The sequence below is a fragment of the Macaca fascicularis genome, chromosome 8 (genome assembly GCF_037993035.2).
Source record: "Macaca fascicularis isolate 582-1 chromosome 8, T2T-MFA8v1.1".
NCBI classification, from domain to species: Eukaryota; Metazoa; Chordata; class Mammalia; order Primates; family Cercopithecidae; genus Macaca; species Macaca fascicularis.
Genome location: NC_088382.1, coordinates 11,204,001 through 11,230,700, shown reverse-complemented (window position 1 = coordinate 11,230,700; position 26,700 = coordinate 11,204,001). Strand labels below are relative to the sequence as shown.

The 26,700-nt window shown below is 36.4% G+C and overlaps 1 protein-coding gene across 2 annotated transcripts in view; it reads left to right on the top strand.

Annotated features, from left to right (window-relative positions):
• The window catches only part of TNKS (tankyrase), a 230,132-nt gene that overhangs the window by 124,157 nt on the left and 79,275 nt on the right, over positions 1-26,700 (top strand). For both annotated transcript variants that reach the window (XM_005562613.5, XM_074000265.1), the window contains 3 exons: positions 24,054-24,148; positions 25,586-25,652; positions 26,206-26,392. In XM_005562613.5, the coding sequence (XP_005562670.2) occupies positions 24,054-24,148; positions 25,586-25,652; positions 26,206-26,392 (349 nt within the window). The remainder of the gene's footprint in view (positions 1-24,053; positions 24,149-25,585; positions 25,653-26,205; positions 26,393-26,700) is intronic.

Below are 26,700 nucleotides of genomic sequence, written 5' to 3'. Positions count from 1 at the left end.
AGGAACATGATCCCTGATACTTTAACAAATTATCTCTTCTCCCTGCTTTATCTCCTACACGAGTGTATAGAACTCATTTATTTTTCCTTTTCTTTAAAGGAGAATATACTTCCTTTAACTACAACCAATGTATTCCTCATCCAAATTCCTGTGGTTCCTTTTCTATATGATTCTATGGCATTCAGAGTTCCTTAAAGTTCATAAATATCTTTTTCTCTTACTCCTCTATTAGCTCTCCTTGTATTTTCTACCAGGACCAAGGCTGGCACTTTGCGTATAGCAGAAGCTTAGAATACAATTCTGTTGTTCCTTGATAAACATAATTTTATCCTCTGAGTGAGAAAAACATCTACCCTTTGCCATTTAGAAAATTAAATCAGAAGTATGTGAATGCGAGATTTTATGTTTTTTGTTATTATTAATATTATTCTATTAATTTCTTTTTGGGTACTGATAACATGAGGGAGAACTGTATATTTTATAATGTGTAGAATATTTTTAAGAACATACCTCAAGCATTATTATTGTACCAAAGGATTCCTAAAATATAAATAATGCAATAATGTTCCAAAATGTACTTACACTTTTTTAGATTTTCAGTTTTTTCAAATTAAATTAGATAGAAAAAGAAAATTAAGCATTTATTTTATGGTTTTAGTGCTGTGCGTATAAGAAATAATTAACAATTGCTCATCTGTGTGATTTGAATTGAATAATTCCTGTTTAGATATTATTCTCATTTATGGCACAGAGTAATTCTTATTAAATGTACCAGTTGCAGTAAAGCCACAAGGTATTAAATGTTCTGGGTGCTAGTGGAGATTGGGACAAGATCCCTTAGTTATTCCAATTTGTTTTATTTTCTTCCTGTTGTTATCAAGAAAACAGGTAGTCAAATCTAGCTGCTAAAATTACAAGTATCTGTCTTAGTAGATATGTAATCCTTTTTTAGAACATTTACATGTGTTTATTTAGAATTAGAAAGTCAGATTGTATATTAATGAGAGGCTAAAGGTACCTTTTCACATATAGTAAGTCAGGCATATAAAGTTTATTTCCTGAATTTCATTTTAGAACACAGTGTAGAACCAAATCCTTTTTTAGAAGTTTCCTAAATTACTGTATTATTGCTTGACTGAGCCCTTTTCTGTCTTAGTTTTTACTACAGTTCCTGGTTTGTAAATTTAAAAAGCCCATGAAAATGTTAATTTTGAAGTGTTTTTGGAAAAGAAATGTCTCTTATACAGTGGTTAGTAGGTGGGGAATTTGCCTAGAGATATGTGGGGGTTTGAGACTTTAGGTTTTTTTTTTGATGTAATATGTGGGATTATACAATGAGAGTGTAAATTTTAAGTACTCTTAATGCTATGCTGTGACTTGATGATTATCTAATTAGGTAATATGTGAGAAGTTAATATTTTATTTCCCAAAGACAATTGTTTTCCTAACCTTTCGAATTCCGAAAATTATAAAACATCAATAAGGTTTTATACAGTTTATATCGTTACTATGCTTTTATTTTACACATAAATCAAAATTGCTTCTTGGCTACACTAGAAATTTTATTGACTTTTTTTTTTCCCCTAAAAAAAGGCAGAAATTTTTTTTGTTCTAAAATGCTACCTTTTGTTGTTGCTCTAAAATGATACTTGTATACAATTATATACATGTTATAATGATGGCCACTTTTAGAAACATACGGACATTGATATTATTTAGTCATCTTCTACCTTCCGCCCAGTATGATTAGTCATGACAGTCCACAATTCATTATTGCCATTAGGTGAACCAGAACCTTAAGATAGGTTGTTCCCTTTCTAGAATTCTTTATTCCTATATTTTCAAACTTGGATTTTTTTGACCTTTAATCTCCCTTTACAGTGTTTTATATCAGTATCAGATGTTTTATTAGCTATTATCCCATGTTCTGGCCTTGTTTGCTATCTAAATTTAAGGTGGTAATATTCTCTTATTTTCCAGTGTTAATTTTCATAAATATACCTTTTATAATAAATGAAAATAAATATTTGAATAAAATTAGTCCAACAGTCAACTCTTTTGAGAGTTCTTTGTGGTTCCTTTCTGTGTTCCTTCTGTGTTCCTTTTCTAACTGTCTTTATTCCCTTCCAAAATAAATGTCCTAAATTTATTCATTCCTCATCTTATCAGGCAATAGGCAAGGGTTAGGGACTACTGCACATATTCCCAAATAGAAATAATATATCTTTGAATATATCTACTCTGCCTACCATTGCTATTATTATATGTCACCAAATAATTGAAAGTAACTAATATTTGATAGGTGCTTTTAAAATAACATCTCCAATGTAATTTTGAGTATTTCAGGTTTCCCTCTGTCCACCAACACTTAATACCTACTATGTGTAGGTGACTGTGCTTAGTGCCATGGGAGATAACCCTATGGTTGATGGTACTGGTTAACAAGGAGCTTAGACATTGGTAGAATGATTAAGACATTATGGAAGACATTGAAGCTAATGCACTAAAATGATACAATATTCCTTTTGCTGTGATACAGTTATAAAGTGCTGATTTAAGGTGAGAATGTTTTTTCCTGGCCCTTTTATTTTTAAGGCTTTAGTATTTAGTATACCCTTCTGTAAGAAACCACAAATTTAGATGAACAGGTAATTGGAGGAACATGATTTTAATTCAGAAAACTTAAGGATTTCTTTAAATGTCAACTTTCTGTAAATATTTGCTTCCAAATAGTTAATAATGAAGAAGACTGGAAACAGAGAAAAGTAAAGTGTTTGAAAACTGCTTCCAAAAGGAAATCAATCAGAAATAAAGTAGAATTTAGTGAATTTAGTGCTGTACCTTGAAGACACCATAGAAAAATTGTGATAGGGCAAATAGACTGTAAAGTCAAAGGGATTGGTTTCTATTCTGCTTTCCAAGTGTGTGTCAATGACTCTATAGTTTTTAATTTACTCACGCACAAATGGAAATAACCATACCCATTCCACGAGGCATTTGAGAGGATTAAGTGAAATAATGTGGTCAGTGTACCTAGTACAGTGCACACAGTACCCTTCAGTAAATTAGATTCCTACTCCTTTGATAATTTTTTTGAAACTTTCAAATATATCTAGAATGGATACTTACATACTTTTAAGTACTCCAGTGTTCCCATTCTCTCCCCTTAAATGTCTTTATTATCTATCCAAGCTCTGTCCTAGCTGGCTTTGGATAAAATAACATATAGGTTGCCTGGTAATCTATAAAGCATATAATTGAATTAATTCAGTTGGAGCTTGGCCTTCCCTCTCTTCACCCAGTGTCACATTTAATAAATAATTTTGTTTAAATTAGCAGCTTATAAATTCAGAAATACATTATGGAGATATATGCCCATTTTTAAACATATGTTGATTAAAAATTAATATCTGGCTGAAAATAATGCCATATATGGAATTCCATAAAGCCCATCCAGTGAAGAACTAGAAAGATGGAGGATTAGTGTAATTATTTGTATCTACATTTAAGTTTTAGATTTGTAGAGTTTCTCATTATTCTTGGGCAGTACCCCCATCAGTACCCCCGTCTCCCTTCTCATTATTCTTGGTCAGTACCCCCCAAGTACCCGACGGGGGTACACTTGGTCAGTACCTCCGTCTCATTATTCTTGGTCAGTACCCCCATCTCGGAAAAAAGTGGAAAAACACTTTTTTCCAAATACTGTGTTTGGCCAGGATTTTAACAATCTTTATGTGGTAGGTTGTACTTTGGAGATGCCTCAATAAACCATCCCTTTTATTATTCATGCCCTCATCTAGCCCCCTGCCACATTGACTCTGAGCTTAGCCTGGGACTGCTTTGAATAAAATAAGGCACAAGTGATACTCTGTCCTTTTCAGGACAAGCCCCTGAGTTGGCCTGGCAGCTGCTAGTCTCTTTTTTGGTAATTCTTCTTCTTGGAACCCAGCTGCCATACCATGAGGCAGCCCAAGCAGCCATGTGACGAGGTCCACGTGAAGAACTGAGGCTCCTAGCCAACAGACCCACCTGAGTTCATATGGAAGCTTCTTAATGATTCTAACTATCCACACGTCCCAGACAATTTAACCCCATCTGAGTTCCCGATCCATCCTTAGGGTGACATCAGCCATCCTAGCACCGTAGCTCATACCACATAGAGCGGAAGACCTGCCCAGGTAATTCCTCGCTGTTGGGGTGGTTTGTTATGTAGTGACACATGACTGAAATACCTGACTAAAAGAAAACATAACTCAGTGCTTATTATCTATTGGGCAAGAAAGATTCCATCTTTTTTTCAGCTTGATTACTGAAAATGATTCTTTCATAGTTACTTGGAAGAGTAAGTGAGGATTTTAAAATATCTTCCCAAATATATTTACATCTTTAGATATATTCAGTTCTTTTGAATTTATATCTTACAATTTAAGTATTTTCCCCCTAGGAACGCAAAAACATAATTTTATGTGCATCTTTTGGGGTCATGGTATTGTGGGAAAAAGCAGGAACTTGAAGCTAGAAGACCAGATTTTAAGTTTCAGCTGTTATTAGCCATGTGTTCATGGCAAGTTTTATCATATCTCTGAGTTCTCAATTTCTGTAGCCTAAAAAAATGAAGAATTTGGGCCATTGAGCTCTAAAGTACCTTTTGACTCTGACATTTCAAGATTATTATATATTTTGTTACTTATTTTTCAGCAGAGTTAGTAACAATTACCCATAATGCAGAATTGAATTTCATAAGAGACTGTATCCTCACACTGGATAGAACACTCATGGTATCTGCAATAAAGTTTATGTCGAGCCCTCTTCCCCTTTAAGAAAGAAAGTGTTAGCATTACCTGAGCATACATATCTGGCTCTCTCTGGCCTATAGTGACCTTTATCATCCTCCATTCTTGCCAAATCTTGGTAGATAAAAGGTCATACCAGTTTTAAATTTCTAACTTTTATGGATCCTAGTTGAGATGCTACTTGGGATTACAAGAAGGTCAAAATGCAGTAAGTCTGCATTGGGGAACTCTTCAAATACTTTAGGTTTAATTATATATCTAATCAAATCACTTCTTCGGAGTACGTCTTGCTGAGCAATGCATATCTTACTATAGTGCTGAAATCCCTTAGAGCAAGTTTGCTTGCATACTTATGTTGGGATATATTGTATAAAATCTTTATGCTTATGTATATTCATTTTGTACCAATAAGGACTTGAAAATGTCTTTTTTATTTTTCATTCGGGAATTGCTTCTACTAAAACAATCTCTATTTTGTCAAGCATGACATTTCTACTGGTAAGGGTAATTAGTACCAATGCCAACTGCACTGTTTTCTCTGTTGGAGAAATGAATTTTTAGTAGAAGGGGACCAACCACAGTGCTAAAAAGCAGCAAAATGATAAAACTTAGTTGTCTATTTACCTCTATTTAGCCACCGTCCTTGCTTTGAATTGTCCTGCCCTCATATCCCAAAGCACGAGTTTCCTGCTGTTTTCCACTTTAGACTGCTCAAGGGACCGGAGGGAGTTGGTACTAAATCCTTTGGCCATGAGTGTGAGTCATTATTAAAATTTTATTTAGAAGCCAAATTACAAATATGACACTTCAGCATCTGTTTTTAAAATTCTTAGAATCGAAGTTTAAAGTGTTCTTTCTGCCTTTACAAGTAAACCAAACTTCACATTAGTAGAGTGGATTACAACTACAGCAGTAGCTGGAAAAACACCCATGTCACAGAGTGGCAAAGGAAAAAGAGCAGGAAGAAACACACGGGATAGCTTCTGTGGTATTGCCGATGTCCCAGTTCTCCAACTGAATGGGTGCTGGATGGTGTTTTAATATTATGCTTTATAACTTACATGTTTTTATGGATTAAATATTACATGATAAAGATATTTTAAAATATCTCTGTAATGATTATGATTTTGAGTACCCTTTGGATTGAACAGAGTGTTCAGTTAATATCATCTGGCAGTAGAGTATTCTACAAAAAGTTATTTAAGTAAAAGACTATATTGTGTAAAAAAAAGCTTGTTTAGGTGCAAACAGAAGTCTGATTTCAGGAAATTCTTCCAGCCTGATGAAAAATGGCTGAAAGAAAGTGATAAGTTAATTATGGATTTAAGAATTCTGAAATTATCTGTAACCTTTTTTTTTTTTTTTTTTTTTTGAGACAGAGTCTCGCTATGTCGCCCAGGGTGGAGTGCAGTGGCCGGATCTCAGCTCACTGCAAGCTCCGCCTCCCGGGTTTTTACGCCATTCTCCTGCCTCAGCCTCCCGAGTAGCCGGGACTACAGGCGCCCACCACCTCGCCCGGCTAGTTTTTTGTATTTTTTAGTAGAGACGGGGTTTCACCGTGTTAGCCAGGATGGTCTCGAACTCCTGACCTTGTGATCCGCCCGTCTCGGCCTCCCAAAGTGCTGGGATTACAGGCTTGAGCCACCGCGCCCGGCCTAATTATCTGTAACTTTGAATTGTCATTATTAAAACAGTTGTTTGGCCACAATATAAAACCAATGTAAACTATTTCTTAATTCATTGTAGACCATTTTTAGTGTCTTAGCTAGGATTGCTATACCATTGACATTGACACTGACAAGGTAGCTTAAACAACAGAAATTTATTTCTCACAGTTCTAGAGGCTGGGAAGTCCAAATCATGGTCAGATGGTCAGTTTCTGGTGAGCAGGTTTTTTCTTTTTTTCTTTTGAGACAGAGTCTTGCACTGTCACCCAGGCTGGAGTGCAGTGGTGCGATCTTGGCTCACTGCAACCTCTGCCTCCTGGGTTCTAGCAATTCTCCTGCCTCAACTTCCTGAGTAGCTGAGATTACAGGTGCCTGCCCCCACACCTGGCTAATTTTTTGTATTTTTAGTAGAGACGGGGTTTCACTATGTTGGTCAGGCTGGTCTTGAAGTCCTGACCTCGTGATCCACCCGCCTTGGCCTCCCAAAGTACTGGGATTATAGCCGTGAACCACTGTGCCCGGCCCAGCAAGTTTTTTCGTGTCTGTACTTAGAAGGGCACTAATCTCATCATGAGGTTCCCACCCTTATGACCTCATCTAAATCATATTACCTCACAAAGACCCTGTCTCCAAATGCTATCATATTGGGGGTTGGGGCTTCAACATAAATTTTAGGGGAATACTAAGCATTCAGTCAATACCTGGTTGTTTTTTCTTTATCACTGCCTTTTTTTCCTTTTATTAAAGAGATTATCACTCGAGCTTGCTTCTCTGTCTCACACATATGCATATTAATCCATTCACTCATCTCATTCAGTTAAATTAGGATTATATTATGAAAACAAATTTCTAGAAGTATCAAAAATCTTCATATTCTGCCTTTTAGAAGAATGTTTTCAGTGACTAACTTAGTTTTTCTCTATTCTCTACTAAGAATGCCATCAATAGTAAAGCTTTAAAAAAGCACTGTAAATACTAAGCATAATCACTTGAAATGCATATTTGGATAACTAAACTAGTAAATTTGGAAATAGATCAATTCTAAATATAAAATGTTATATATTTTGATTTTATAAATAAAAATGCTTTAATTTGTTAATAGTAACATGATAATACCCTACTCTTGAATATTACAAAAATGCCCCATAAAATTATCTCCTACTTTCAGAGAGTGTTCAATACCCATTACAATTGGGAGAGAAGGCTGTGGGCAGGGAACTGAACTAGAGGTCTCTGCTCCTGGCTGTTTTTGGCTGCCGCATTCATTATACAAATGCAGAAACAACAAGGACTTTATCACTTAAGAAACTTTGAGAAATGTCTGTTCATATCCTTTGCCCACTTTTTGATGGGGTTGTTTGTTTTTTTCTTGTAAATTTGTTTGAGTTCTTTGTAGGTTCTGGATATTAGCCCTTTGTCAGATGAGTAGATTGCAAAAATTTTCTCCCATTCTGTAGGTTGCCTGTTCACTCTGATGGTAGTTTCTTTTGCTGTGCAGAAGCTCTTTAGTTTAATTAGATCCCATTTGTCAATTTTGGCTTTTGCTGCCGTTGCTTTTGGTGTTTTAGACATGAAGTCTTTGCCCATGCCTATGTCCTGAATGGTACTACCTAGGTTTTCCTCTAGGATTTTTATGGTATTAGGTCTAACATTTAAGTCTCTAATCCATCTTGAATTAATTTTCGTATAAGGAGTAAGGAAAGGATCCAGTTTCAGCTTTCTACTTATGGCTAGCCAATTTTCCCAGCACCATTTATTAAATAGGGAATCCTTTCCCCATTTCTTGTTTCTCTCAGGTTTGTCAAAGATCAGATGGCTGTAGATGTGTGGTATTATTTCTGAGGACTCTGTTCTGTTCCATTGGTCTATATCTCTGTTTTGGTACCAGTACCATGCTGTTTTGGTTACTGTAGCTTTGTAGTATAGTTTGAAGTCAGGTAGCGTGATGCCTCCAGCTTTGTTCTTTTGACTTAGGATTGTCTTGGAGATGCGGGCTCTTTTTTGGTTCCATATGAACTTTAAAGCAGTTTTTTCCAATTCCGTGAAGAAACTCGTTGGTAGCTTGATGGGGATGGCATTGAATCTATAAATAACCTTGGGCAGTATGGCCATTTTCACGATATTGATTCTTCCTATCCATGAGCATGGTATGTTCTTCCATTTGTTTGTGTCCTCTTTGATTTCACTGAGCAGTGGTTTGTAGTTCTCCTTGAAGAGGTCCAGAAGACATTCATACAGCCAACAGACACATGAAAAAATGCTCATCATCACTGGCCATCAGAGAAATGCAAATCAAAACCACAATGAGATACCATCTCACACCAGTTAGAATGGCGATCATTAAAAAGTCAGGAAACAACAGGTGCTGGAGAGGATGTGGAGAAATAGGAACACTTTTACACTGTTGGTGGGATTGTAAACTAGTTCAACCATTATGGAAAACAGTATGGCGATTCCTCAAGGATCTAGAACTAGATGTACCATATGACCCAGCCATCCCATTACTGGGTATATACCCAAAGGATTATAAATTATGCTGCTATAAAGACACATGCACACGTATGTTTATTGCGGCACTATTCACAATAGCAAAGACTTGGAATCAACCCAAATGTCCATCAGTGACAGACTGGATTAAGAAAATGTGGCACATATACACCATGGAATACTATGCAGCCATCAAAAAGGATGAGTTTGTGTCCTTTGTAGGGACATGGATGCAGCTGGAAACCATCATTCTTAGCAAACTATCACAAGAACAGAAAACCAAACACCGCATGTTCTCACTCATAGGTGGGAACTGAACAATGAGACCACTCGGACTCAGGAAGGGGAACATCACACACCGGGGCCTATCATGGGGAGGGGGGAGGGGGGAAGGGGGAGGGGGGAGGGGGGAGGGATTGCATTGGGAGTTATACCTGATGTAAATGACGAGTTGATGGGTGCAGCACAGCAACAAGGCACAAGTATACATATGTAACAAACCTGCACGTTATGCACATGTACCCTACAACTTAAAGTATAATAATAATAAATAAATTAAAAAAAAAAAAAAAAAAAAAAAGAAACTTTGAGGTGACGGCATATCTGCAGAATCCTAGAGCTCTTAGCCACATTAAAATCAGCTGAAGGAATTTGTCACTTTCCCAGTTTGCGGTTAAAATGACTAATGATCTAAGGTGGACTGATTCCCTCCTGTGTAATTTATTAAATGCCGATCAGTGCAAGTGGTTTCTTCTTTCAAGAAAAGCTCTATCTGTTGTCCATTACTTAGAATCTTTGATGCTTAGATATGAAAACATAAGACTGCAAATATTAGCTACAAAAAAATTTATGTGCAGTTTGGGTAGTGTGAAAACTTTTCTCCTTTCATGAAGTATAAAACAACACGTTACTATCAGACCGAGAAACCTTGGATTTTTTTCTTTTCATAAAATCTACCAGCTATTTCTCATTAGATGATGAAAACCTAATGTTACACTTGGAGAGTACTAAGCGTTTTTGTTCACACAAATCTTGTGAGAGCATGCTAGAAACTCATTTTCACCACACATTTTAATTCTGCTGATTCTGAGGCTGGAAAAGAGAAACACAAATTGCTGGCCGCTGAAAAATCCCCTTGAAGATTCCACAATGATAATGTTATGTTAAAATTGAATAAAGCTAGCATTCAAAGCTTTATTCTCACAAAGATTACCCTATGGATTTCCTGTTCAATCTTATCTGCTCTTCTCCCTTCCCTTCTCTTTCTCTTCCTAATACATTTAAAATAAAGATAGTCCTTTATATTCTCACTTTAAAAATAAATTTTTGGCTAAGCTTGGTGGCTCACGCCTGTAATCCCAGCACTTTGGGAGGCCGAAGTGGGTGGATCATTTGAGTTCACGAGTTCGAGACCAGCCTGGCCAACATGGTGAAACCCCGTCTCTACTAAAAATGTAAAAATTGGGCGTGGTGGCAGGCACCTGTAATCCTAGCTACACAGGAGGCTGAGGCAGGAGAATCATTTGAACCTGGGAATAAATATAAGTAAATAAATAAATAACTAAATAATAAATTTTTACTATTTATGGCAACTTGAATTACAGAAACCTTGTTTTATATTTCATAAATTCTGTAGCTTTTAAAATGCCCTCCTAAACATGAGTACATCTGTTACTTTGGAAGAATATCCTTTCTGAGGCTATGAAATGTCAATTGTTATTTTATCTCTGCTCATGTAATCTATCTAGGATTCATAGAATCTTATTTGGATGAGGACTTAATGTCAGCTAGTTCAACCTCCCAATGCAGTGTTAGAACCTTCGCTATGATAGCTCTGACAGGTTCTACTTAAGAGAGAGAGAGCTTGCTTGTTTAGATCAGACCATTTTTGGATTTAGTGCTCAATTCAGGGTGTCACATTTTAAGAAGGGATATTGACCAACCAGAGCGTGACCAAGAAGGTAGTCAGAAAATTCTTATCTAATAAGCAGTTGAAGTAACTGGGGCAGGGGAGTTAGTTCAAGAAGAGACCAAGTGACTGTCTGTTAGAGATATCTAGAAAAATCCTGCACTGGGAAGGAGGCAGAATCTATTATTCTCTCCAATTTTAATATTGTTATTCTTCCTTGTCCTGCTATATTTAACTATTTTTAGGCAGCTTCTGTTATGACGGAGTTCCACATTTCTGGGGCGCTCATCCAATGGAACAGTCACACTGTCATTATTGATAGGGTTTAATGTGCACTGACCTATGGATCAGAATGCTCAAGTTGTCAGAACCAAGGAGATCCGTGTCTGCCAAGAGTAACTCTTGCCCCTCAGCTATGTTAGTCCATTTCTGAACATCCTATCTAGAACTTGAGCCCTCACACAAAGGATAATTAGAAAGGCAGAGTGAGAGTTTCTAAGTCAGACTGCCTGGAATTGACTCCTGACTCTGCTTTTAATTTGCCATGTTAATCCCCCCTGTTCCTTAGTTCCCTCATTTGTTGGATGGAAGTAATAGTAGTTTCTAGCTAAGGTAGTTGCTGTATAAACAAGCTAATACATATAATGCACTTAGAAAACTGCTTAGTATATAGAAAATGCCCAAATTTTACCTGTTATTTTTAATAAAATATTTGTATTTAAAATTTTTTGTATCTTCTATGTCATTTTATTTAGTCATTGCTTATGTTTTCTATTTTCTACATCTTGCACTGGACACTGGCTTAGACTCACTATAGACTGAAGATCTTTTATCAAAGTCAAAATAGTTTAACTATTTGATATAGAGAGAGCCACCCTCCAACTAATGAATTATTGTTGTTCCTTTTACAGCATCTCAAATATAAAAGTTTGGTTGCATCCTACATGTCTTTTTTTTCTATCTTGTTCCTCCTGTCCCTTCCTCCGATTCTTTTTTCCCCCTACTTCTGTTTTACATTCAGGAGTGAGTACATTTACAGGTTTGTTACTTGAGTAAACTGTGTGTTGCTGAGGCTTGGTTTACGAATGATCGCATCACCAAGGTAGTGAGCATAATACCCAATGGGTAGCCATCCGGCCAACTCCCCGCTCAAGCAGTCCCCAGTGCCTGTTTTCCCATCTTTGTGTCCATGTGTATTCACTGTTTAGCTCCCTCTTATAAGTGAGAACCTGTGGTGTTTGGTTTGCTTTTCCTGCATTAGTTCACTTGGGATAATGGCCTCCAGCTGCATCCATGTTGCTGTAAAGGTTCTATGTCATTTTAACCGGAAGACAACTTTGTGAGGAAGTCAGCACTGTTGTCACCCATCTCCCCCATTACAAAGACTGTGAATTAAAGACATATTAATATGTTAAACAGCCTTAGGTTTTAGGAGTAGTATCACGCCATGGTCCACTGTGATGACACTATATCTGTGGTTAGATGTGTTTAGCTCTAAGAACCATGCTTGAAAGAACCACTGACCAAGAGGTCCAGGACCGGAGAGAAAGACTCATGATGGGAGAGAAAACATACGACTGTTAGAGAATCTAGTCATGTCATCTGCAGAAGAGACAAATCAGAGGCATCATACTTTTTGATAAAGAAGTAAATAAAATAGCTTTTTTTCTTTCATCTCACCTTGTTAATCAATATTTATTTTCCACAAGGTTTGTCTTTTAAATTATCATTCTAGTATTCCAAAAGTTAAGTAACCTCAATAAGACTGCCTGATCTTCATTATGGTACTATTTAAAAATCCCTTTAAAAGACAGTCATCAGCAATGAAATAGACTTATTTCCATGGACTCATGCCTATATCGATTCTCTAGCTGTTAATTTGTTTAGGGTTCTCATCTAAATATCACTGTCTCAAAGAGCTACTAAGCTCTTTGCTTCTTAGTTTCTTAGCAGATTAATCATGTCTCTTTTGCCTGATAGAAATTTAATAAAGCTAATTATGTGTTTATTGTGTTTTCCTAAGAATTTCATTTTAATGGCTAACATAATGTTTTATTTTTAGAAGGGAAACTGATTGATCTTAACCAAATGGTGGATTCAAATGAAATATGTTTTGATAAGACAGAGCAAAAGTAGAACATTACTAAATAATTATGGTACAGCCACACAATGGAAATACTGTACAGCTATGGCAAAGAATAAGACAGATATGTACTAATATTAATAGAGAAAGAAGCTAATCATAGAAGAACATAATAACAATCCTATTTGTGTGGGGAAAAAAAACAGCAACAAAAAGAACTCAGAGAAGAAATAAATACATGTTCATATACATGGAAAAAATATCTGAAATGACCATTGTGCCACTGTAAATAGTGATTACATTTGGGAAGGGGGCTTGTTTGGCTGGAGGGAAAAATAGAAACGTTTATATTGTAGTATTTTCTCTACTTTTTGAATTTTTAGAGGGAATGTATTAATTTTATAATTTAAAAAGGAGCTATTGGGGGGAGAATGGTGAATAAATGTGAAGTAACTGGTATTGAGACTGGTTAAACTGAGAAAATACATATACAATACTTTATTTTTGAAGCCAGACCTGGACACAGGAAGATGCAGGAAGTTAAAAAAAATTATAAAGATGATATGTGGAACACATGAGTTCAGAGAGGTAGTACTTACAAAACTGCTTACAAAACTGACGGTACATTGAGCAATCTTACTACTAAAAGTAGAGTACAATATGTCACCTGATAGCGTATGCACATGCACACACAATTTTCTCATTCAGGACAGATCCAGAAACGAAGAAACTGATTTACATTGCCTGGCTAAGGTAGGGTGACCAACCGTCTTTGTTTGCTGTGATCAGTGGGTTTCCTAGGATCAGGAATGTACTGGGCAAACCAGGACAAGTTGGTCATGGTAATCTAGAAAGCCCCAAAGGAGTTGGTCTAGGCCAAACTGGATCTTCATCTTAAAGAAAAACAAAATATACTATATGTCGCAGTTTAGAGAGCTCTCTGAGGACTTATAGCTTCACAGTTGTGATTTTATTTCTTAGGAAATGCGTCGAACATCACACATGCTTGTATTGAAGTGTCAGTGTAAATCTGTCACACAAATTTAAATTCACCATGTTGGATTATCCTTGTCCTCTCTTGACCTTTAGCAATATAAATCAAAAGCTGACAATAACTCTCATTCATTATTTTTTTTTAAATACCCTACTATATGTAAGGTACTTTGCTAAGCCTTTAAAATTCTCTTTTCTCAGTGAACTCACAGTGAATTAGGAAACAGATACATAAGTAAATAACTATTGTTTTGGCACATGTGTAAGAGTGAAAGATTGTGGCAAGTGGTTTTCAGGACCAGTCTTTTTTCTTTCTAAAAGTATTGTCAAGGCCCAGCGTGGTGGCTCTTGCCTATAATCCCAGCACTTTGGGAGGCCAAGGCAGGAGGATCACTTGAGGTCAGGTGTTCATGACTAGCCTGACCAACATGGTGAAACTCTGCCTCTACTAAAAATACAAAAATTAGCGGGGTGTGGTGGTGGGTGCCTGTAGTCCCAGCTACTTGGGAGGCTGAGGCAGGAGAATTGCTTGAACCTAGGAGGCGGAGGCTGCAGTGAGCCGAGATCACCCCATTGCCCTCCAGCCTGGGCAACAGAGCGAGACTCCATCTCAAAAACAAAAACAAAAACAAAAAGTATTGTCCAAAGACAGAATGAGAAGAAAAGAGGTAATTATTTGGAATACTGGTATTTTGGAATCTCGTTTAAAAATCTTGTTTAACAATAATAATAGTCCTAAGAAATTAAAAATTAATATTTCTATTTTATGCTCTTAGATGAAAGGTGAGCTGGATGCTAGGCTATTCTGTCTAGATGGTAGTTATAACTTGAAGAGCTTCCCCAGCATGATCAGAGCAAGGAAACCTTTTCTCCTGTACCCAGCAGCCATTCGTGAGATAACAACATATATTTTATATTAAAATGTAAACGCTAAAATTACATTTGGAGTAAATATGTAATAATACATCTAGACATACTGATAGTTGTCATGATTTTATTGCTCAGTGGGGAAAACAAAAGATGTAGTAATTAAGTTTTTGTATTCTCGGCACGTAACAGTATATAGGTCTTCCAAAGCAGATAGCTACATTATGAATCCATAAGAACTTTTAATTCTAATATTAATCCTTAGGAAGATTTTACTTTCCATCACTGTTTGGATTTATTAAGAAGTTATGTGTGAAATTAAATATTCATATTTTGTTACTAACTTAATTTTTCAGAAGTTACTTTAATTCTCAGTGGTTCTAGCTAACTGATAATTGTGGCATTTGAGTTGCATGAAGTGGAGTGGAGTGGAGTGAAGAAAGGGGAGAGGAAAAGGTGAAGTCAGAAAGCTGCGGGGTGGAATGAAGTCAGGGAGATTGTTTACGGCCTTCTGGAACATTATAAAGACTTCAGTTTCTTCTTAGAGTAAGAAGAAGACCCATTGGAAGATATTGAGCACAAGATTTGTATATCTAACTTAGGTTTTAACAGGATTTCTCTGCTGTCATGTTGTGTTAATCTAAGGGGATTATACTGGAAGCAAGGAGACCTAGTAGAAGGCTGTCGCCACCAGCCAGCTGAGAGGGATACTGTCATTAAGTTGGTGACAGCAGATGTAGTGAGAAGTGATTGGATTCTGGATATGTTTTGGAGGCATAGCCAAGAGAAATAGTCTGATGGGGTGAGCATACTGTGTGGGAAAAGAGGGGAATCAAGAAAGACTCCCAAAGTTTTTGGCCTGAGTAACTAAAAGGATGGAGTTGTCATTAACAGGAGATTCTGCAGCGTACGTTTCAAGGGAAGCACTAGGGGGAGCTCCATTTTAGACACGAGAAAAGCATGAGAAGTCTTACATAATTCATGTAGTGATGTCCATAGGCAGCTGGATTATAGCTCATAACTATATGTCATTTACTCCATATAGTAACCAGTAACCTCCAGAGTATGGAAGTTAGCAAAGAGAACTAGGCTGGAGGTATAATTGGGGAATTGTCAGTTCATGGGTGCTATTTAAAGCTACAAGACTGCATGAGCTCACCAAAGGAATGAGTTAGACAATGTAGAAAAGAGGTATAAGGACAGACTCCTGGAGTACTCCAATGTCAAGAGAATGAAAAGCAACCAGCAAGGACTGAGAAGGGGTAACGATCTAGGGAGGAGGAAAACGAGGAGTGTGGTACACTAGATGCCAAGGAGGAAAACATTTTAAGGAGGAAGAAGTGATCAGTGATACCAAATAATACAGATAAGGTCAGATAAGATATAATGACTGACAAATGACCACTAAGAAATAACACAAGAAAGTTCTAGCCAGAGCAATCAGGCAAGAAAAATAAATAAAAGGCATCTGGATAGGGAAAAAAAAAACAAGTCAAACTACCTCTCTTCACTGACACTATGATTTTATTCTAAGTATAAAAAACCCTAAAGACTCCACCAAAAGGCTGCTAGAACTGATAAACGATTTTAGCAGGGTTTCAGTATACAAAGTCCATGTACAAAAATCAGTAACTATTTCTATACACCAATAGCATCCAGGCTGAGAGTCAAATCAAGAGCTCAATCCCATTTACAGTAGCCACAAATAAAATGAAATAGCTGGGGATATAGCTGTCCCAGAGAGATGAAAGATCTCTACAAGGAAAACTATAAAATACTACAGAAAGAAATCAGAGATGATACAAACAAATGGAAAAATATTCCATGCTCATGGATTAGAAGAATCAATATCATTAAAGTGGCCATACTGCCCAAAGCAGTTTACAGGTTCAATGCTATTCCTATCCAACAAGCAACATCATTCTTCAAAGAATTAGAAAAAACTATTCTAAAAATCATATGGAACCAAAGAAGAACCCGAAGAGTCAAAGCAATCCTAAGCAAAACACATAGCCAGAGGCATCACACTACCCAAGTTCAAACTATACTGTCAGGCTACAATAAAGAAAACAGCATGGCACTGGTACAAAAAACAGACATAGACCAATGGAATCGAACAGAAAGCTCAGAAATAAAGCCACATACCTACAATCATCTGATCTTTGATAAGTCCAACAAAAACAATTAATGGGGAAAAGACTCGCTATGCAATAAATGGTGCTGGGATAGCTGGCTAGCCATATGCAGAAGAATGAAATGGGACCCTTACCTTTCACCGTATACAAAAGTTAACTTTATATGGATTAAGAATTTAATTATAAAACCTAAAACTATAAAAATTCTAGAGAAAAACCTAGGAAATACCGTTCTCAGCATCAACCTGAGCAAAGAATTTTTGGCTAAGTCTCCAAAAATAGTTGTAATAAGAATAAAAATTGACAAGTGGGATCTAATTAGAGAGCTTCTGCACAGCAAAAGAAACTACCAGCAGAGTAAATAGACAATCTACAGAACGGGAGAAAATATTCATAAACTATGCATCTGACAAAGGTCTAATATCCAGAATCTATAAGAAACTTAATTCAAAGCAAAAACCAACCCCATCAAAAAGCAGGCAAAGGACATTAACAGACATTTTTCAAAATAAGACATACAAGCAGCCAACAAACATATGAAAAAATGCTTATCATCACTAATCATCAGAAATGCAAATCAAAACCACAATGAGATACTGTCTCACACCAGTCAGAATGGCTGTTATTAAAAAGTCAGAAAACAGTAGATACTGGCAAAGTTGCAGAGGAAAAGCAATGCTTATACACTGTGGAATACAGTTTGGAAATTTCTCCACTTAAAACAGAGCTACCATTAGGCCCAGCTATCCCATTACTAGATATATACACAAAGGAAAATAGATAAAGATACATGCAGTTGTATGTTCATTGCCATGCCATTCACAATAGCAAAGACATGGAATCAACCTAGGTGCCCATCAGTAGTGGTGGACTGGATAAAGAAAATGTGGTATATATACACCATGGAATACCACACAGCCCTAAAAAAGAATGAAATCATGCCCTTTGCAGCAGTATGAATGGAGCCAGAGGCCATTAACCTAAACGAATTAATGTCGGAACAGAAAACTACATAGCACATGTTCTCACTTATAAGTGGGATCTAAACATTGAGCACATGTGGACATAAACATGGGAACAGTAGACATTGTGGACTACTAGAGGGGGGCGACACAGGTTCAAGAGCAAACTACCTTTTGGGTACCATGCTCACTACCTGACTGCAGTATACCCATGTAACAAACCTGCACATGGCCCCCTGTATCTGAAAGTTAAATTTTAAAATAAAAAAAAAAAACTTAAGTATATAAGCTACTTAATAAGATGATGATAAATAATAACATTTGTTGAGTTTTTCCAGTGTGATAAATACTGTATTGTGTGCTTTGTACAGTTATCTTTAATCTATAAAACATTTCTGTGTGATAGGGATTACAATTCACAGATATCGGAAGCCAAGACCCAGAGACATTAATAAATTAAACGCAAATACCTAGTAAAATGTCCAAAGCCAGAATGCAAAACCAAGATTTAAAAGCCTTTATTCATTTTCTCATATCATGCTTCCTGGACTTGTGTTGAAGCCACAGCTTTGCAAAAGGCTTATCAGTTGTCACTATTTTAGCTCTGCCTTACATGCATGGTTGTATAGGAAAAGTTAAAACTACCTGAAATGCTTTATACTGTACCACAAATCTATATGATAAAAGGCAAAGATAGACAAATTCAAGTTTGTTTTTTCTTATAGCCTGAATCCAAGAAGAGATCTTTGATTTATGGGACTTCCTTAAATAAGACCTTTTTTTCTGTTAACATTTTGTGATATGAAAATATCAGTGATAACATTTATCTTACCGCAGAATAATATTTAGTTTTTGTATTTGTCTTTTAAAATGTTCCTAACAGGAACATCTGTTTTTAAAATAAATCAGAGGTGTACAAACTGGCAGTGATTGCTATGCTGTGTATGTGTATGTCCTAAATGTTTGATACTTGTGTTTACTAGTTTACAACCATCATCGAATTATCTAGTAACATGTGAGAGTATGTTAGAACTGGGGCTGCCTTATTTATCTAAAACAAATGATACTCTGTTAATTATCCTAGCAATTAGAAAATTACTTTTACCACTGCTTTGCCATTTGGCAGTTGAGATATAAATTTGGCATTGTGGTAACCATTCACTAGGTTTGGTCCTAGGGTATGTGGTTTTTTTGCTTTGGATCAGGAGACAGCATTTGGTAAATAGCAGTTGTAAATTTCTTTTTTCCCAAAGTTTGAAAAACCTCAGGGCTTTTAATGGCATGAGTTTGCGCAAATCATCCTTTTTTTTCCCTCAATTTGTCTGTGCTTTTTCTCTTTGCAGTCTGCCATTTTCTCAAATTTATTGCATGCATTTTATTTATTTTTATGTGCCTTCTAGCGATGCTATATACGTTGCAGGATTAGCATTCACATTGGAATGATGACTTGGAAAGTCTCACCCAGCTTGTTCTGCACTCACTCTTCCTGTGAATTCACCACTCTCGTAGCTCAGCTACTCCTACTTAGATGCGGCTGCCACTTTGCTGACGGTGTCATTATTTCTCTCTTGGATTAGTCCTGTGCCCTTCTGTTCAGGCCTTCCTGCCATAGAGTTTGCTCCCTCTCTTCAATTTTATTCTTCGCGTAGTAACTAAAGTGATCTTTCCAAGACTCTAATCTTAAGTAATTTTCTGCTTCAAGTCTTTCAGTGATTTCTCATTATTCCTAGGCTCTCCCCAGTCTCATACACTACACTTAGCCACTGAATTTTTCTTAAGTTTCTCAAATATACCTTGTCCACTGAATATTAACATGGATTCTTCACATAACCTGGAATAAAGTTTCTTATTCTTTTGCCTCAGTGATTTTGTTTATCCAAAGTCTCAGTTGGAAAGCGCATCTTCTGAGAATCTTCCCTGCCCCCGTTTCCCTCTGCTAGCCTCTAGCGTGGTTTAGACCAGCATCCTCCAGCCTTCCCGGGTGTCCTGAACTCCCCTTCCACAGGATTTGTCCACATCCACAGCATTTATATTGTATTGCCTGCTTTCTCTAGTGACTTGACTCCTCAAAATGTAGACTTCTGTTTCCTCATCCTTTGCCCTTCTGAATAAAGAATTCATTTATATGCATTTCCTTAAGAGAACCACACTTGGTGTGATTTTGAGGAAGAAGAAGATCCATAAGTGCAAAATACTGATTTCGCTTTCCTTGTTTTCAGTACTATCCCTAGCACTTAACATGATGTCAGATACGTGATAGAAATTCACATATTTTAGGTGAATGCTAGTGATGACCAGATTTTTGTTTTAGCCTTAACCTCCTCTGAATTCTAGTGCCATATGTGTAAGTCTCTCTCTGACATTACCACTGGGGTATCATCTAGGCACTTTAAATTCAGTAAACCCAGACCTCACATTATTTCCCTCTGGGCTCTCCTCCTTTCCCCTCCACTCCTTTCTTTTTCTTTTGTTCTTCTGTCATTGGCATTTCCAAACTGGAAACTACTCTCTCTCTCACTAGCTAGATCAGTCATTTGTCAGAGGCTATCAATTCTGCTTCCTAATAGTTTTTGAAAACTCACCCTTCAACTCCATTTTTTCACAGCTACTTTATTTCAGACTTCCTGTCACTTTCTACCTTAATTACAGAACCTGCTAATTTATTTGAGTTATACAAATTTCAGTAATTTAAAAACTAAATATATTACTGTTTTCAAAGCATTGTAAATCTTACAATTAAATGATTTTTTTAATCTGAAAACTAGTTAAATTTTTCCTATGTTTTGTCCTTTTAAATAAACTGTAGGTTTTCATATGTATTCATTCATTTGGGAACTTTTGTTCATTTTTAGGAATAAGAAATAAAAGTTATTGAATCAACTTTATACCAAGAAAGTTATGTAAAAGATAATATGAAAATGGATCATCTTTTTGTTCATAAGCAAGAAAGATGTGACCCTTTTTATGTAATATTAAATATTAGCTATGTGCTATACCAGCTTGCTGACTTACTGACCAGTCCTCCAAAGCAGTCCTTGTCTGTGGAGGAAGTTTTCAAAGTCCAATTCAGTCATGAAAGTGGTCCAAGATAGAGTAAGAGGGACTAGATTTACCTTGCTTCCTGAAACTCTGAGAATAGACAAAATGTATGAAACTGGTTGTCAGACATTGAGCATCAGGCAGTACATGGTACTTATCCCTGAGAGAAGGTAACAACTCCAGCTTACTGCCTCCAAAAAATTTCCAGGCCTTAACACAAGGAAGGGAAAACCAGGAGGAACCTGATGGTCTCCCTGAGTTGAGGAGATGAAATTGGGAGTTCGGGGAGACTAAGGTGGAAGGAGTTAGCAAGTCAGTGGGTCAGGAAAGGGAGATCCACACAGGGTCCCCTTATAGTGTTCAGATAAGTAATGATTAATATATGGGTGAGGAAACTGCTTGAGGCTAGTAAAAGAACCACATAGAAAGATTAGAGGTGACAAGCCTAGGAACACACACAGAGTCTGTAATAGTTTCTGTTGCCTCCAGCCAGAGTAAAAAGCCCTCATAATTCACTGGATGTCATCAAAGGACAATGCGTCAGTAGTGGGGGAAAATCTGTCCTACACTAAAGGCTGCTCTGGCCCTGCCTACTAAAGCCTAGAAGCAAGCCTTGAAATTAACCTAATATTTGTGTAATTGAAGTCCCTAGTGGGAATAATTCCCTAGTGAGAGGGAGCAGGAAAATATCTGATGAAATCATAGCTAAAAATTTTCCAAGTTTGGTGAAAACTATATAGGTCTAAGAAGCACAGCAAGCTCTAGTTGTGGGTATGCATGCATGTGCATGCGAGCGCGCACACACACACGAAGAAAACTATACCAAGGCACATCATAATCAAATTGCTTAAAGTCAGTGAAATATTAACGTAGAGAAAATATTAGCATATCTGGGGCGGGGGGGAACATGTACAAAGGAGCAAAGATAAGGATAATAGATTTCTAGTCTTGAAACAAAGCAAGACAGAGGACAGTGGTACAACATCCTTAAAATATTAAAGGAAGGAAAAAAGTTACCTTGATTATCCAGCAGAAGTATTTTTCTAAAATGAGGGTGAAATAAGAGTCCTGAAAGTAAGTTGATTCTCCCTGATGGTATCATTTGTAGTAACATTTGACATGGATCTCAAAGCAGAAACTTAACTGGATATGTTTGATGATACAAAAATTTTAATTGCCTATTTTTATATGGCATTTTACATTTTAAAAAAGCACGGTGGCTCACCCCTGTAATCCCAGCACTTTGGGAGGTGGAGGCAGGTGGATCACTTGAGGGTCAGGAGTTCCAGACCAGCCTGGCCAACATGATGAAACCCCATCTCAACTGAAAATACAAAAATAAGCTGGGTATGGTGGTACATGCCTGTAATCCCAAGTACTCTGGAGTCTGAGACAGGAGAATCACTTGAACCTGGGAGGCAGAGGTTGCAGTGAGCTGAGATTGAGCCACTGCACTCCATCCTGGGCAACAGAGTGAGGTTCCATCTAAAACAAGCAAGCAAACAAACAAAAATGTGTTTCTATATGGGAGAAAACTTTACAGTAGTTTTCCTTTATCCTTGGGGGATACGTTTTGAGAGCCCGGTAGATGCCTGAAGCCTTGGATAATACCAAACCCTATATATGGTTTTTTGATCTCATAACTGAGATGGCTACTAAGTGACTAATATGTAGCATCTTCATTGTGGATATGCTGGAGGAAGGGATGATTCCCATCCAAGGTGGGACAAAGTGGGCAGATTTCATCAGGCTACTTAGAATAGTGCTCAGCTTAAAACTTACAAATTGCTTCTGGAATTCCCCACTTAATATTTTCAGGCTAAAATTAACCACAGGTAAGTGAAATTGTACTGTATTTTCACAGGTTTTTCAGGTAGCGAGAATGAGTGATTTTATCTCCATTTTACACATGAAGAAGCTGAGACACACGAGTAGCATGACTTTCACTGGGTTGCATAAGATCCAGGAATGTGATCAGGTTTCCTGACTTCCTGTTCAGGACTGTTCTCATCTGAATGGTCTCCTCATTGATAGCTGTGCATCGTTCAAAATATTTTCTAAACTTAGAGACTGACAGAATATGTAAAATGTATGAAATATCTCTAAAGCTATAATAGATAGTACAATATTTAGTAATTCTTTTGTATCTTCACATTTGGAATAGGTGAAGAAAATAAATTAAAAATCTTATTAAATCCCAGGACCCCAAATAGAAGACAGGAAAAATGAAAGAGAATGCATTGAAGTATATTAAAGCCTGTATGAAAAACCCGTTATGGTATTTAAACTTTAAATTAGCAAAGGTGGAAAATTGCTATGGTTGCAGAGAAGTTTTTAATTAAAATGAAGTTATTTCTGATTCTTTAAAAAAAGGTGAGGAGAAGTTTGATTATTTTAATTACCATATTAAATTTTAGCAGAGAACCTTCTAATAACTTGACTCAAAATACAATGTGGCAGAAATTAGCTGGGAAGAAACTGTATTCCTCTCTTGTATTTATACTGTGTATGTGGTACATAAAATAGAAGAATTAAATGCTACCTTGGTATATTTCATTGCACCCAGTATAGCAAATTAGTTTTGGCCATTACTAGCAGCCATACAGAATGAATAAGGCCCATTGTCCTTTTTGTTTCCACTGAAGTTTGTTCAAATTGTTCTTTAGGGATGTTTTTCAGTCTTTCCTATTAAATAAATTTCGAGAGCTTGATCTTTAAAGTTTTATGGTAGAATTGGGATTTAAAAGTTAGAACTTGGAAGGAGGACAGGATTTAAGTAGGATAAGGAATAGTTAATAGGAAGCATGTGTCTTCTCAGAACAGTGAGAATGTTTCATGTTGGAAAGAAACAGGAAATCATGTAGAAGAGGTAGGGTAAGGTTTGATTACTGATGGCCTTAAAAAGCAAGTTAGGGAAATAGGTGGATGTCACTAACGTTACTATTGACTCCTGAGGACAGTGAATTATCTCTCATTAAGTTATGAAATGTGAATTGTTGACATTTCAGCGCAGTATTTTTGTGTCAGCTTTCATTGTGTTTAAATCTGAAATGGCAAAGCAAGGATTTTTTTTTTTTTTTTTTTTTTACCTGAAAAGGGGATGTGTTTTCTTTTCTAGTCAACTCCTTTACATCTAGCAGCGGGCTACAACAGAGTTCGAATAGTTCAGCTTCTTCTTCAGCATGGTGCTGATGTTCATGCAAAAGACAAAGGGTAGGTCTATCAGTTTACTTCTTTTCAATGCTTTGTTTTTGTCTGATACTCTGAACTTTTAAAACACTAGACAAAGTCATATGTCCCATTTGTTACGGCTTATATAACATTTTAAGAATGTTCACAACTCTGATTTCAGGCTTTATTTTCATGTACCTACTTAATTAAGGATATTTCTCATAATAATTTCCCAAATCAATTTAATTTTATCACAGTTCTGTTACTTGAAGTTGAAATTGTGTCTCAATTGCAGTTACTGTTTTTCAGCTCTTTAATTGCATTTTAGAAAAATAAAACAAATTGAAAATTATGAAAATCCAGTAGCATAGCTATCAGATTCAACCGATAGTAAAGGATCATCCTTTATTGATAAACCAAAATCATAAGTATACAATATCAATTTTTTTTTCTGATGAAATCTTGGACATCTAAACTGAGAAAACCTAGAAGGTTGATGTGAGGGGATATAGGTGGTAACCAAGAAAGCAGTTATGTCACTTATTTTACCAATAGGTGAATTTTTGAAAACTGTATCAGTTTCCTGTAAAGTCTCCAGGGATATGTGAACATTGGGTTTGCTATCCTATGTGGTGGACTAACATTTCGCATTGCCCCACTTTAAGATCTAAAAGATAGTTGCCCCTACTGGCCAGGTCAGGTAGATGATGTTACAGTCTTGTGGTTGACAGCATAAAGAAGAGATGCCCTAGAGTAGCGCTGCTTTCACTTTGCCCCTCCCCAAGTTAAGAAACATAAAAATGAACTCAGTGCTTGAGACACTTATCGGAAGAATTCATCCATTTCATACCTGCTTTTTATAGATACCTGGTGCTGCTCTCTTGCCTGCACCAGGTTTTGTGCCATATGTGGATGGTGTCCCAGTAGTATAGGGGCATAAATGCCTGATGCTCTTGTACGTCTCTATTTCCTTGTGCATGTCTGAAAACAGATGGGTGTATAATAGGTGAGTCATCAAGAGACGTACACCACAAAAAAGGGATTTTTTGGCTTACTTAGAATAGTTTGATATGCAAGTTATAATAGTTTGGATATTTGATTATTTTGCTAGAAATTACCATAAAAGTGAATTAAAATGGTGGAATATTTCAGTTCACTACCAATTAACATTTATTTCTTGTAAATACTTAATATATAATGCATGTATTTGTCAATTAGCATATGATCTTCCTTTCGCTAAAATGTTCTTCTATTTGGTATTTTTTTCATTATCTTCAAGGATTACATACAAAAAACAAGATAAATACAAAAGGTGTAAACATAAGCTATGCTTTGAATTACTTTATTTTATTAAATACTTTAAAATATTTTAAAATATAATTGTATTGGGATTTATTGGATTTTATTTATTTCTTAGTACTTCATGGATAAATAAGTTGTTTGAAATTTAAGTATTTTAATTTGCCTTTTTTCATTTAGTGGACTTGTGCCTCTTCATAATGCATGTTCATATGGACATTATGAAGTCACAGAACTGCTATTAAAGGTAAGAGAAATCCAGAACATTGAGCATCATTTGCTTTTTTTTTCTTTAACTTGTCATTACTTTCCATACTTTTGGCCTCATGAAAGTTTTTTTAGTTTTTTGAGTTTTTTTGTTTGTTTGTTTTGAGACAGGGTCTTGCCCTGTCACCCAGGCTGGAGTGCAGTGGCACAGTCACAGCTCACTGCAACCTCAACCTCCCAAGTTCAAGTGATCCTCCCACCTCAACCTCCCCAGTAGCTGGGATTACAGGGGTGTGCCGCCACACACAGCTAATTTTTATGTTTTTTGTAGAGACGAGATTTTGCCATATTGCCCAGTCTTGTTTTTTCAGATTTTAAGAGAATAAAATAAGTTTTTAAAAATATTACCATTGCCTTAAAAATTTTAAAACATTGCATTTAATTTCAGCTGTTTTTGAAAGGTGATATTAAAGAAATTAAAACACTTATTTGAAAAAGTTGTAACTGAAATTTACAGAGAAATAAATGTCTTTTGAGTTTTATTTGATCCAGCGAAATGATTACTGATCTAAAATGTTTTTTTCTCCATTCAGCATGGAGCATGTGTTAATGCCATGGATCTCTGGCAGTTTACTCCACTGCATGAGGCTGCTTCCAAGAATCGTGTAGAAGTCTGCTCTTTGTTACTTAGCCATGGCGCTGATCCTACGTTAGTCAACTGCCATGGCAAAAGTGCTGTGGATATGGCTCCAACTCCGGAGCTCAGGGAGAGATTGACTTGTACGTATTTATATCCCGAAATCATTATTGCATGTTATAAATTAGAATCTTTAATTTCTGTTGAGTTTTATCTAACTTAAGTAATAACCTTCCATTCTTATAAGTGTATTAATTCATAATCCTCATTTCTAATTGTATACTTTTCTTCATTAATTCCATGGGAATATTACATACAAACACTTTTTGTATACATTGTGTTTATTCGAGACTAGTTTTAATTCATATGTTGAGGCTCCTTTTTTGGTTTTTTGAAGGCTACTGAGGATGAGTCAATCAGCATCCATTTCATGGATACTTACAATGTGGCA